The sequence below is a fragment of the Bos indicus genome, chromosome 19 (assembly GCF_029378745.1).
Source record: "Bos indicus isolate NIAB-ARS_2022 breed Sahiwal x Tharparkar chromosome 19, NIAB-ARS_B.indTharparkar_mat_pri_1.0, whole genome shotgun sequence".
In the NCBI taxonomy this organism is placed as follows: domain Eukaryota; kingdom Metazoa; phylum Chordata; class Mammalia; order Artiodactyla; family Bovidae; genus Bos; species Bos indicus.
The window spans coordinates 14799386-14813223 of NC_091778.1; the positions used below are offsets into that span (position 1 = coordinate 14799386).

The 13838-nt window shown below is 39.1% G+C and overlaps 1 protein-coding gene across 7 annotated transcripts in view; it reads right to left on the reverse strand.

Annotated features, from left to right (window-relative positions):
• The window catches only part of ACACA (acetyl-CoA carboxylase alpha), a 286531-nt gene that overhangs the window by 83675 nt on the left and 189018 nt on the right, over positions 1 to 13838 (reverse strand). For all 7 annotated transcript variants that reach the window (XM_070772628.1, XM_070772626.1, XM_070772625.1 and 4 more), the window contains 3 exons: positions 11999 to 12202; positions 7046 to 7201; positions 5136 to 5282 (listed from right to left, as the gene is read on the reverse strand). In XM_070772628.1, the coding sequence (XP_070628729.1) occupies positions 5136 to 5282; positions 7046 to 7201; positions 11999 to 12202 (507 nt within the window). The remainder of the gene's footprint in view (positions 1 to 5135; positions 5283 to 7045; positions 7202 to 11998; positions 12203 to 13838) is intronic.

A 13838-nucleotide genomic window follows, 5' to 3' on the forward strand; every position in this document is an offset into this window, starting at 1 on the left:
ATATTTGGGTTTTGTTTGCATGAGAAATGGTCAACCCTTTCCTTACTCAAGCCCACAAATACTCTCTCCAGTCAAAGGATAACGGGTTCCACTAGGAGCAGAGTCCAGGAAAGCCCAAGCAATTCCTTTGAGGGTATGGAAAATGTCAACCAAGTGAATTAAGATAGAGGGTTATGGTGTTTTTTCTAAAATAAGAGGTCCTTTGGGTTAAGAGGTCCAGCGTAAGAACTGTCAAAATGGATCTACTAATTAATTTCTTCCAATCTTTCAGACGTATATAAGCTTACCAACTTCCTTATCCAACTCCTACATTTTATTTTTGTTTTTATACTCAAATGAGAGATTTCAAAGGACTATGGCAAAAAATCAGTGAGGCGCAGGGTCAAAATGGTAAGATTTGTTTAAGCTAGTCAATACATGTAGAGATATTTATCATATCGCTCTTCCAATTTTTCTATAGGCTTGCAATATTTTGTAGTAAAAAGAAAATCAAAGAGATGCTTATACTTTGGTAGAACTGGACACCAGTGCTTTGCCAACAATTACATGACAACTAAATGTGGGCTGGGCTGAGCAGTTTTAGAACTGAATTCCTAATCACCACCATTTCATTCCTCAGAATATAAAGCAGAGCTGAAGCCAAGATACCAGTCAGAATGGCAGCTAGCCTTTCAACTTTAACTTATACTATTTTTTTCCCTCTTCAATCATCCCCTAAAAAAAATGTTTCCCGTGAAAATGTGCAGTCATGATATAAGATTCAACAGATCTCCACCCAAAGGGTTAAAAACACAATGGCATGTTCTAGGAAAATGAGGTAAAGCCCACCAGACCAACTGGAAAAAAGAGAAGGATATCACTAGATTTGCCTCCCAAAGCAGGACAATTCAAGAGTCTCATCTGAATGCTAGACTGCTGAGAAGGAAAGACCCTGACACCTAGTGCCCATCTGAAAAAACGAAGTCTTGGAGCCACTACAATTTTAAGCCTGGTAGTGTGTATGGGGAGGTGACCATTAAATTGCATTCAATTTGGAACACACTTAACCCCCAGAAAAAAGTTTAAGGAAATAATGAAGTGCCATGCAAGAATTCCAGTCTCTAACTACCAATCCTTTTCAGAGTACGCATCCTAAACCTAATTATTATAACTGCTTCTAGACAGAGCATCTTCTTCTTATCACCGTTTTTCATTATGACAGGAGCAATCAGAGGGAAGGGATGGATTCATATTGTTAAAAAGCCTGTGTTCTGAAACAGTAAGGAAAACAGGGCCCTCATTTCTATCCACACTAATTTTGCTATAAAAGGTACCTGTCTATCGTATCTTTCATCATTGCCTGCTTTGGAGATTCATCCTGTAGTTCACAGAGAAGTTTAAGGACATTTAATAAAAGGATGCTAATAACATTTCAGAATAAGTAAGAACTCAGTTTCAAGAAGGCCAGTGCTTTCTTTGTCCTTCCGGGCAAAGTTAAGTTGTTCTCCGTCAAGTCGGTTATCAGCCATTGGCTTGATCTTAGCCTGAGCCTTTTAATAACAGGATTTGGTGCGAAAAGCAGCTGCCTTGGACTGTGAACTGTTACTCAAAATGTTCCCACCTGCAATTACAGCTTCCAACAAATGATCAAAACAGATTAGCAAACTGGCAGGAAAAAGAAAACAATTCCCCCCAAATTGAGAAGTGGTGACTTCTTTTGTATCCAGGTTCAACAGCACACACTCATCCAGGCTGGGTATTTACATACAGTGCCCATCACAGGAGCGTGAAATCAGTTTAGTCTATGTTGCAATCACATTTTCCTCAATTTTCTTCTTTACTTGAAACTATTAGGAAAAAAAAAAAAATCCTAGACAACTCATCTTTGGAGCTATTTGCAAGGAACACAATTCACAGATTTGGTCTACATCTTTTTTATTCCTACTCTAAATTCATACTAAACGCAATGCCATTCAAAATCTGACAATGAGAAAAATGTATTCTCCTATAGCTTTCATCATGCATAAGGTGGCATTCCTTCAGTTACATCTCTCGATGGGAAAGGAACAACTATGAAAATAGAAAACAGACAGCAGCTAACACCACCTCAAAAAAGCTCTCTTTCTCTTGCTTTTAACACAGCCGCAGTGTTCGAAATGCAGGTCACATCTCCGCTGAAACAGCCAATATTCTTCCTCAAATGGCAAACAAGTTCCCTAAAACTAAATGGAACTGAATTGTTCCAAGTTCTGGTTCCATCACCATTTTACCTATTTACTGTCCTGGGGAAAAAAAAAATAGGGGAGAAAGACTGCTACCCACCTAGCCGATGGTCTGCTAAGTGCAGGGTTTCTGCCTTTGATTATGGGGAGAAGCATCTCAATTCATGGGGAAACTCTGCAGGAATCTCTTGTTTTACCTGTACGCCTTATATCCATGGGCTGGCTTTGAAACCCAAACTCCAGTCCTTCAAGGTAATGCAGTACCACCCACCATGATGACCTGGTGGAGCCGCCACCTTTAGAGAACACCAATTATGATGATTTAATGTCTATGGAGCATTGATGCTTTTACATCGTGCCTTGGCTCTTGGAACACTAACAGGTCATTTTTTTAATCCCTGTCTTTAATACAACTATTCCTCAAGGCTCTGTTCAGATGCCCATTCTCTTTGGGATTGGACCGATTTGCTCCCGATCTCATCAGCATGAGCTCTTTTCCTTCCCCTCACATCATTCTTGGGATAATATGTAGAGCGCCAGGCTCATGACAAACTTGTCTCTTTGGCCAAAGAAAATTAAATCGCAATTGCTGAAAGTCAGCTTGCCCTGATAAAACTGGGCTCGGCACAAGCAAATACATCCCCCTGCCACCAGCTCTTCTCTTAGGCAAGGCTGTGCCTCTGAGCTCTGACTGCTGAAACTCCATCTTCAGACTGGTCAGTCTCTCAGTGGACATGCTCCATTGTATGTCCCAGCTCTCAGTAACAGTCTGATACTAATAACCCCGACCTCATTCCTGTCATGTGGGGGCCCTATAATCTAGCGCTGGCCACTGACTGACTTCACCAGCCGCGCCGGGTATTAGTCACTAACTGCTCACCCCTCCAGAGCTCAAGGACTCAAACAGCAAGCTAACGCTCAGCTTCAATCCTACTCGGTCATTCGATGGAAAGGAAAAGAGGACAAAGAACACAGGCAACGAGGAGGGAAAAGAGTAGGACAAGATGAAAGTCAAAACTGACGAAAAGCAAAAAGAAAAAAATTTTAATACGATTAGATTTCTGGATTTCAAAATTATTATTAAAGCACTGAGCAAAGGAAAACACATGGTCTACTGCTCATAGCCATAGTCCTGTGCCGTTAAGACATCCCTTTTCCACCAAGGTTTGTTGCGTCTTTAAAGGGTTAAAAAAAACCTTTAAATTTTTTTTTTATTCGTGTGTGTGCGTGTGTGTGTGTGGGTGGGTGTCTTTGGGTACAGAGTCCCGTATAATAAGACTATTTGTATTCATACTGGCAGAGTAAACACTACATGTTCATGCCCAGGCAGCTCTGTGCTTGTAATTTCAGCAAGAACAGAGCTCTGTCCCTCTGGGACTTCACTATTCCCCCAGTCTCCACTCGCTCAAACACAGAATGAGAGCTGAGAGAAAGCAGGACAGAAAGATCGTGGCAAGAGGTTGTATACGGTGCTGCGGCTAGCTTCCACGTGGCCAAAAACCTCATTTTGTGTTTTAATTACATTAGTTAAGAGCGTTTTTCTCTCAGTCCCATGTTCACAAGGGTGCCTTCCGTTCCTGAAGACGACACTGTTCAATGAATCAGAATTTAAGTCTGGCACGATGAGGCTTTTCTTTCTGCTGAGGGCTTCACTAAGCAGATGCTACGCACAGTGGCACACACCTCTGCTGCAACTTTGTGTGCCAACAAGTACGCATATACCTACTCTTGTCAAAATTCAATACATCCTGCCTCCCCAGCCTCTCACTTCTGCTAACTGTTGAGGCATTAGATTAGAACTCCTACAAGTCCAACTGGGTCCAATGCTCGCATCCATCTTAATACTAAACGATTTAAATTTGGCAGCCCTGGTATACTTAATAAATAGTCATGCACCTTGTACGTTTAGCAAAATTTTTTGAAAAAAAAAAAAAAGATATTGAATAAAACAGGAAATAATTGCATTTATCTCCAAAGGTCTACCCAGTCTGTTTATGGTGAACACTCAGGTAGAGATTACTCCTTCTAAGGGACCAGTTTTATCTAGGGATGAGTTCTAAGGTTAAAATAAAAACATATCTCATTTTAGGCTTATTACTATTGTTATCACTGTTGTTATAACTGTACTTTAGAAGCATAGTTAGAATCAGGAAGAATCTCAATGCATGGGGCAGAATATGACTTTACATCATTATTAACAGTGTTCTAGAGGAAAGAGGGATCTAAAGCCAAAAACACATGAGTCACAGGTTCTCTGTTATCTCCTTTGATGTTTAAACTCCTGGTTCTGATGGAGTCCTTTTATGAAGAAAATAATCTCTCATGCTCACAACAGCACTAGATAAAATCACCTGAGCATGAAAAACATACTAAAAACCATACACCAGTAAGGATACAAATAAGAAAAAACATCCAGAAATATTTAAAGGCTTTTATCATAGAAAAATCTCAGAATCTCAAACATGTACAAAAATAGAGAAAATAATCTATTCCTGTGTTTCTATCACCTAGCTTCAATTAACAACTCATGACCAGTCTTGTTTCATCTGCACTCCCACACGCACATCCCTACATACTTTTGAAGCAACTCCTAGACATTAGCTCATTTCATCGGTAACTATTTTAGTAGGCATCTCTAACAGAAGACAATCCTCTTTTTTATAAAGCAAAATTGTAATACTGTGTAAAAAAATGTAATCTTATTATCACACCTGAAAAATCAAGGATAGTCCTCACTGTCCAGTCTGTGTTCTCTGGCTAAAGAATTCTGCCAATAGGACTACAACTTCTACTTCAATAAGACTAGACTACTTCTACCAATGCTGCCCATGCCACTCAGATCTTATTTATACTCTTTAATGACCACCTCCTTGGAAAGTTGGTATTCGTGGGCACAGAGATAAGAAAGTGGGGAGGGGAATCTCCAGGACTTGCCTCATTTCCTCCTGGAAGCCTGTTCATGTGAACCAGTTGACCTTGATCATCCAACACGAGCTCAGTGTACGTCAGTATGTCTGAAGGCAGAGGGGGCGGTGGAAGGAATGCTTGGGAGGACATAGATTCCCAGAGTTTGATCAGGGACTAGAGGAGGAGAAAAGTTTGACTAATCAGTAACAATCAGCATTTCAACATGAACAAAATAAATATTAAAACATGGTCAATTTAGTTTTGCTCTTTCTCTTCCAAGCATTCTACTGAGCATCTAAATGTTACACCAAATTCTAGAGTTCTCATTCTCCATTAAAATAGACTTGTAATTATTTTTCACATAACATTTTTTACATGCCCCAAATCAGATGCTTTGCCAATAACATTAAACTACTGAGGGATCATGAATCAGTAGGAGACCATTAACAAACACAATGGACCTAACAATGTCCTGGGAAAATTAAAAACTAAAGTAGCAGCAACACCTCTTTAAAAAAGGAAGAAAAATCCTAGAGAAACTTAGCCATAGAAAAATAACCAGGAAACTGACTGACACTCAGCTAATACAAAGCAAACCCAAGAACACAAGGATAGAGTTTCTACTAGAGGTTCAGGGGATGCATGCTCTAGTATATTTTCAAAGCTACATGTCCATACGTGGGAATTAGCTCACTAGAGGTGGATGACTGTTTGTACATATATAGATCGTCTGCTCAGATATGAGAGAACGGAGACACACATCATTTTTAAACCATTCTGATGTCCATTTCAAATTTCATATTACCAAAACGAATGCGGCATGAAGTGGGAACTAGTTCGGTTGTTTTTCTGCTTGACTCAGAGCAGCATTTAAATCCAAGGTGATTCATTCATACCTACAAGCCCAAATCACTGTGCTTACGTCTATTCTATAGGATAAATTATATGGAAAGTGATTTCTGTTTATGGCGCCAGCACTAGGGAACAGAATCAACACTCAACTTATAGGCTGACAGTACTAGTAATACTGAATGAAGACAGCTATGTGTCGAGAGAGAGACCTTGTAAACAAATGGCTACATAATGGAAATCTCTCGTATTTCTGAATAATACAGGAATTACAAATAGACTATTTACTAAGACCACACATATTACTTTATTAAAATTCAAATGTAGTAACGCTGGTATTTTTGACTAGAAGAGTTGGGAAAATTCTATATTCATAGGTTTTTTTTTTAAGGACAAATTCAGTATTCTTTTGATACCTTCTTCTTTATCTGTTGCATTTTCTGCTGGTGATATACTTTTCTTGCCTTCTATTGATGGAAGAAAAATCTGCAGCCTAGACATGATTCACCATACAGATCAAAGGAATTTATTTTCATACGGAGGATGAGATTCATAATGTCGTATTTTCTCACACTAGTTTTTGTTCCACTGTAATAAATCTCCCACAAAAGAACTGATACTTTAAAATGTGTACCATGCACTCTATATCCATTTGTATATGTTATATACTGATTCTCATCATATTAACCTAGGCTATCAGTTAGAGACCTGGGTTATTTTGGAAAATGAGAACCAGAATTTCAAACCCCTTTTTGACTTGAATACAGGCTTTGGAAATAGACACCTGAAGGTAACTCCTCACAGAGGTCATCATAAACTACCATCAGATGTGCGTAGTCTGTTTACTCTTCTCTACTCAACAGAGGCCTCTATCCTCATCATTCTTCCTGTTCATTCATAAAGAACCATCCACCATCTGAGCTAGCAGTCTCAACCCCAGAAGACAAAGAAGTGAGAACAGCGTCAAGACAATTCCTGCCTTTTGAAAGTGTCCTATTTCAGTGTAAGCTGTATCTGATGAAAATTCAGGAAAAATCTTGTCTCTCTGGCACACGTCAGAGCCCGCACCCCCAGGTAGCCACCTTTACCTGCCGAAACATTTCTGGGATGTCATATATGTATGTTGTCCCTAAGGACTGTGCCTGGAACCTCTTGGATTGAAGCAGGTCTTTGGTCACGTACGGAGTGTTGATTAACATTCCATGTAATGGTCCCTGTTTGTCTCCATATGCCTGAAACATGATCTGCAAGAAAAAGAGGATGGCATGGGAAATTAAAAGACAAGAGAAAAAAAAAATCACATGAGTTGCCTAGACGGACTTTTTTTCCACAAATGCTATTTCTTGAAACACATTTTTGGTGAGTTGAATAGCTAAGATACACCTCTTAACATTCAGTACATGGTACTCTCGCCTCTACAGATTAACCAACTCCAAAAAATGGTATGTAACCAACCACAAATCACACGCTCCTCCTCTCACTTTTGAATTAGTGGAAATCAACGAGAAAGCACCAGAGTAAATTTCATGTTTCAGAGACAGACTGATAATGCTTGCCTGTCAAAATGACTTGAATCCCATATTCAGAAACAAAGGTCAACTAACCAACTAAGCAGTCCTGGTATTTAAGTTGAGGAACAGCTAGGCACCAAAGAGAACTCTGTTCTATCTTCAAAGATAGAAGGCCAGGTCAAGGCTCTACCGGGTCACCTATACTTTATAGTCCACTTCGTAAGTACAATTAGCTACACAAAGGCTTCAAAGATTTGACACAAGTAGATTTTACCCATCCATCTAGCTAGCTGATTCTTCTGATCTCATAAGACAGAGCCTTTAGTAAAAAATATATATATTTTATTAAATATAATACACATATATATATATTTCTCCCAGTATACTGTGTCTACAACTAGTGAATAGCTCCTACAATACCTATATTTGTCACATAATAAAATCACACCAGTTTTTAATCATTTTAACTCAAATATTTCTATAAGAGTACCTCATATTTCATATATTTAGATAGTTTTATTTGCTTATGAATATTTATAAGGGATGCCATTATTTCAATTCAATTAATATTTGTTGAGTGCCCAGGGCTTGTATGACACTAAGCTAGGCACTTTATGCATGAATACATAAAACATAGATTCCCAGTGCAGTGAATACAAATGGACACTGGGAAGTGAGGGTATGTGTGTATACCCACCTATCTCTTCGGGCCTAAAATATATAAGCTTAAGTCTACCATTAATGAATAGATTTGCAGGCCTGCTAAATAGGCACCAGGAGAGGATGAGGTATTCTCCTAAATCCTGGGTACATTTCAAGTAAGTAAATCGTTAGCCCTTTAGATCAAAAGGAACAAACGTGTTCTACTTACTTGTCAATCAGGTCCTATTCTGGGCAAAATCTGTTGTGGACTGCTTAAAGACCCACAGAATCGAGCTCCCAATCCTCTTCCACAGAGCTAATGATGAAAGTCCCCAGGTGAGAGGTAGAATTAGCAATGTCTTAGTCATATGGGAGGCAGAAATAGAAATGTTCCAAGAGATTTGAAGTTTTAAGTGAGGCTAGGGTGTAAGTATGTAAAAACTGGACTTAGAGGAAATAACCCAAGTCAAAATAAGGGGAGGAGAAAAAAAAAGCAAAAGCAATAGGTTCTTGAAACTACTGGGTTGGCCAAAAAGTTTGCTTGGGTTTTTACATAAGATCCTATGGAAAATCCAAATACACTTTTTGGCCAATCCCAATACATTCCTGTCTTACTAGGAAAGACAAGACCAACAGGTACAGTTTTTGCAAGGTCTGGAATAAAGTCAAGCTGGTCATTCAAGCAACATAACTCTGTGGACTGAGAAAGCAGGTTGGAGAAAGCTCTCTGGGTACTTTCACTGCTGGCGGGAATTTAACGGGGTTAAATTAAACTTACTACGCCTCAGTAATTGTACTCATAGATTTACTCAAATGAAAACAAATCTATACAAATATTTGGAAATCAATGTTCACAGCAGCTTTACTCACAATAGCCCAAACTGAAAAATAAAACTTCAGATGCCCATCAACAGGTTAATGAATATAAAAATTTTGGTATATCCATAAAATGGAACACTACTCAGCAACAAAAAGGAGCATACCCATGATTCATACAACATGGATGATTCTCAAAAACACTACGTTTACCAAAAGGAGCCAGACACAAAATAGCACATATTGTCTAACTTCATTTATCTGATATTCCAGGACAGGCACAAATTACTCTATTGAATTAGAAGGCAGATTGGTGGGTGGCTAGGGCTGAGGAGGGTGCCTGACCGCAAAGGAGAACAAGAGAATTTTTGAGGGTGTCAAGTGGTCTCTATCATGACTGTGATGGCGGTCACAAGTGTGTACAATTTGAGGATAAATTAAACCGTACACATAAAATGAGTGCCTTTTATTACATCTAAGTTCTATCTCAATAAAGATGATTTTGAAATGTATATTTCTCTCTTACACTGAACATTGGAAATCAATGGACTTATGTAATGGATTACTCAAATCTCCCTACTCTGACTGCCTGACATCAGTGCTCAGGATAGCTAATACCACAAAGACTATACAAGGAAAGTTAAATAAAATGAAACTCAAGCCAGTCAACCTTGCTTCTTGTTGACAGAAAGAATGAAAAATTACTCTTGAACAAGAGGTTGATAACAATGGATGGCCCTGGAAGTCTCCGAATGATAGATAACATAGATAACTGTTGTAACAGATACACATTAGATATATTAGATATATTATATTAGATAGTTATCTATCTATGTTACCTAATTCCATTTTCTGCTATCATGGCCACAGTCATTAAAAATTGATAAAGTATATACTTTACAAATTCATGAACATATGTACATATTTTATTTATCACACACCTGTTACCAGAGGCCATCAAAAGGGCTTCTCCTGGAAAAAAATCTCTGATCCCATACAGTCTGCTCCCTTAGAACCATGGACTTATTTTTTAATGGCACAAATCAAATCATACAACAGAGAAACTAATTATCTGTCTTCTTCCATCATGGGTAAATTTCTTGAGAAGAAATATCACTTTTTACCTCTGTATCCCTACTGCTTGATACATCGTAAGTGGTCAATAAATGTTAAATTAATGAACAAACAACTGAATGATACGCATGGTCCTATGCTGTTTTAGATTCGTGTAATGACGCACTAGAGCACAGAAAGGGGAAAAATAAATTGCTGATAAGCATCAAGGAGGCTTTCGGAGTGCCAGAACTGAGCTAGAGGCTTTCTTTTGTTAGCTCCCTCCTCCAGCTGTGGGCTCTTGCACTCGCACTTGCCAGTGGCCACTGGATCTCAACTGAAGAGCCGGAGGGAGACCCCTTTCTCCAGGGCTTCCTAAATACACAGGACCCATGGTAAGAAGGGAGCTCCCTCAGGCAGAAGGCAGCTCATTTATTTTTCAAATACTTGTGCCAAACATAAGACACTTAGTCGTGTCTGACTCTTAGAGACTCCATGGACTGTAGCCTGCGAGATTCCTCTGTCCGTGGGATTTTCCAGGCAAGAATACTGGAGTGAGTTGCCATTTCCTTCTACTAAACCCTGAATAAAGGCATTTGTGCCTCTCATGCCCCTGTGTCACCACTGGCCAGCATGAGGGAAATCTCAGAGCTTTCTAATAAAAGAAAGGACAGGGGGAGTAGTTATGAAGAACAAACATATTTATCAAAAACATTAAAATCTCAAGTGGCCATCTTATTTTTCACAAGAATAGACCTGCCTTGAAGCCATTGTAGAAGTTAATTAAAAACATCACTGCCCATGGAAAGCTCTGACTGAAAATGTCTTTAAGGTTGTCTTGAAAAACATCAAATGCAGCGAAAATTATTGAATACTCTTTCTCTTGCTCACCCCTTGCACTCTTGCGCGCACTTTCTGTTTTAACTGTTCACTTCTCACGGGATAGATTTCTCTGGCCATCTAAGTGGGAATCAAAGCACGAAATGAAAGGTCGCTCAGACAACTGTCCAAGCCCAGAGTTTTAAGATTTGTCTTCAAAATCCTGGCAAAAAAGTCTTTTCTTACTGCTGTTCCCAGACTTAAAAGGACGTAGATAAAAACAAGAGACACATAATCTCTTCATCACCCAATACATAGAATAGACCGAGATCTTATGTACAGATACAAAGGAGCAAGTTCATCCTTTAACGACAAGAAAGGCACTTGCCAAGTTCCGGCCAGAGACCTAAAATTAACATCCCAGTTCTTAAAAAGATGTGAATAATGGTGAACGAAGCTCAATCCTGTACCATAGCCAATGGCCCAAAGATTTAGAAACTAAGGTGATCAAACAGATTAAAAGGGAATTCTCTGTTATCATAGAACCAATCTACTTTGAAAGTCACTTTTCATTTTCACATTCTCAATTCTTCTACCTGAAAAAATAGGTTAAAGTTTGCCACTTTGCTTTTTTATAGATATATGATACTCTGAACTCTTTGAAGGCAAGACAAAGTGTATAAGTGCAACAAAGGGTAAACAAGATAAAATATCTGCTTGATCTTGCTCAAGCTATTATTATATTATGTTGAAACTTCTTTCTTTGAGATATTTCCTACTTCAATAATTCTCCTTCCTTTCCTTGCCAAGGAAATTCTCCTTCCTTCCTTGAGTGGTCTAACTAGGCTGAAAACAGGAACAAGGACAAATCAGATCAGAGAAGACAAAATTCTTCAAGCAGCCCAAGAACCCTAAATCACACAATGACTCTGGAGTCAGGTTCACTTGGCACCTGTTAGGGCTCCCCAACTCATGATCAAAGGTTAAGGGTTTCAAAACATTCAGGATTATGACAGAGGCGCTGCTTATGAGGCAAATGAAGTGTTTCAGGTTCATGCAACCATTTAAGCTGAGCAAGGATAACCCCCACTAAGTGGAAAAATGGGATTTGTGAATTTGGGTCTTTCTGTAACAAGGACAAGTGGCTTCTCTCTGGGGGAACCAAGTCAAAATTTTGAGGAGCCTGCTTAACTACTGTACCTGTGCTGTCCTGGAATCAGTCACTTCCTTGTACAGGCTGATGTCCAAGTAATAGCCAGACTCGTTCGTCAGGAAGAGGCGGATGGGAATTGCTTTTCCAGTTGGTGTCAGGCGAATGTTGATTTTCAGTTCTGCCTGGAGGACACGCAGCTTCCACAGCCGACTTCCATAGCGCATCACCATGCTCCGCACGGATTCCTCAATCTGACACAGACACATCACCAAGCACAAAAATTCAGTGCCTTGTAACCAGCACCTGACTCAGGTCTGCCCATCTTTGGGAAGGGAGAATGGGAACAGACCCTGGTTTCTGGAGATGTGTCCTCCACGTATTCCTTCCAAAAAGACACACAGTTTCTCCCCAACCCTACTCTTAGAACAAGTCAGGGACAATTTCATGCTGGCCTGGCATTTGAGTGGTTTTCTCTGGCTCACAACACCCAAATCTGTGCAACTCCCTTCCTCTTTCCCAACTGTATTCATATTCTATGCCAAAGATCTGCAATATCTAAAATTAGAAGCCATGGGATTTAAGAGAAGGCCCCAAATAAGAATAAAATCTCTAGTTAAACCGCTATTAAGTAGCATTTATATGCATGGTAACTACGTTTCATTGCACTTTCAGGACCTTAAATCAACATAGCAATTATCACCATGAGCTTTTTTCCATACAATTTTATTAAACTTTATAATATATGTTTCTTGGTAAATTGCACAAATTAAAGAAAGGCAATTTGTAGGTGGTGCTAGAATGTTCTCTCTAAACAGAGCTCTGAAGCTAGGTCACTGCTAAGTCCAACTAGGATTTAACGAGATGGGGCAAATGTTCCCTCATTTTTCTTACCTTTGTACCAAGGCAGCTTAGTGGCCCTCATTTTTAGGGTTTGGTGAGTTATTTTAACCAAATGGCCTTAGATGTGATTTTTCCTTATTGACACACTAAAGCAAAAAAGAATTTTTTTATTCCCAATATGGCTATAGGCAGCTAAGACATACTACTCAAAACAACATTTTCTTAAATGAAGTATCTCTCTAAAATGCTTTCTCAATGTCTTAGAGAATTTTTTAAAAAATCTCATGCCATCCTTCACTTGTGACTCTTTGGAAGTATGTGCCACTCTTGTAGTTTATTTCTACTCCAAAGAATTTCAGGTTAAAATGAGTTTCAAGGAGTTAACATCTCTATTCCTACACTTGCTTGTTAACCAAGAGATATCTATCCATTCTTTTTTTTGAGGGAACAAAAGTCAACAATTTCTAAATAGAGGAAATTGACAGCTATCTATGATTAGAAAGACAGAGTTAGGGCATATGAGCATTTGGAGTAGAAACAGAGAGGCTGACAGCAAAAACTCATTGAGGAATGCTAAGTCATATCTACAAATATACTGATAGAGTGTCCAGGGCACGTTTTAACTCTCCTAGTTTCATCAATCCCAGGATGCTCAAGAGAACCTTTGCTTAAACCGAATGATGAGACATTGTGAAACTCAGTAAGTAGCCCTGACCTCGGCTTTCCTGGCAGACAAGGCAACTAATCAGTAGTTTGAGTCTAGAAGAAAAAAACAGTAGAAAATGATTTCTCGGGTCTTAGACGCTAAGTTCAAAAAGCAAAAGTCCATGCCTACAATGGCTCTTGAGAAAGAGGTCTCCTATTCAAATATACTGGTTCTCCTATTCAAATTCCACAATATCATAAAAAGGTTAGAGGGAGTGGAAACAAGAGAGCAACCCGTCTTTACTACCCCTGGGATAAAAGAGTACAGAGTCCCCTTGCTTTCCTTCCTTAAATTATATGGAATGCATTTTAGAATAGAGCCTTGGGGAACAAACCAAACAT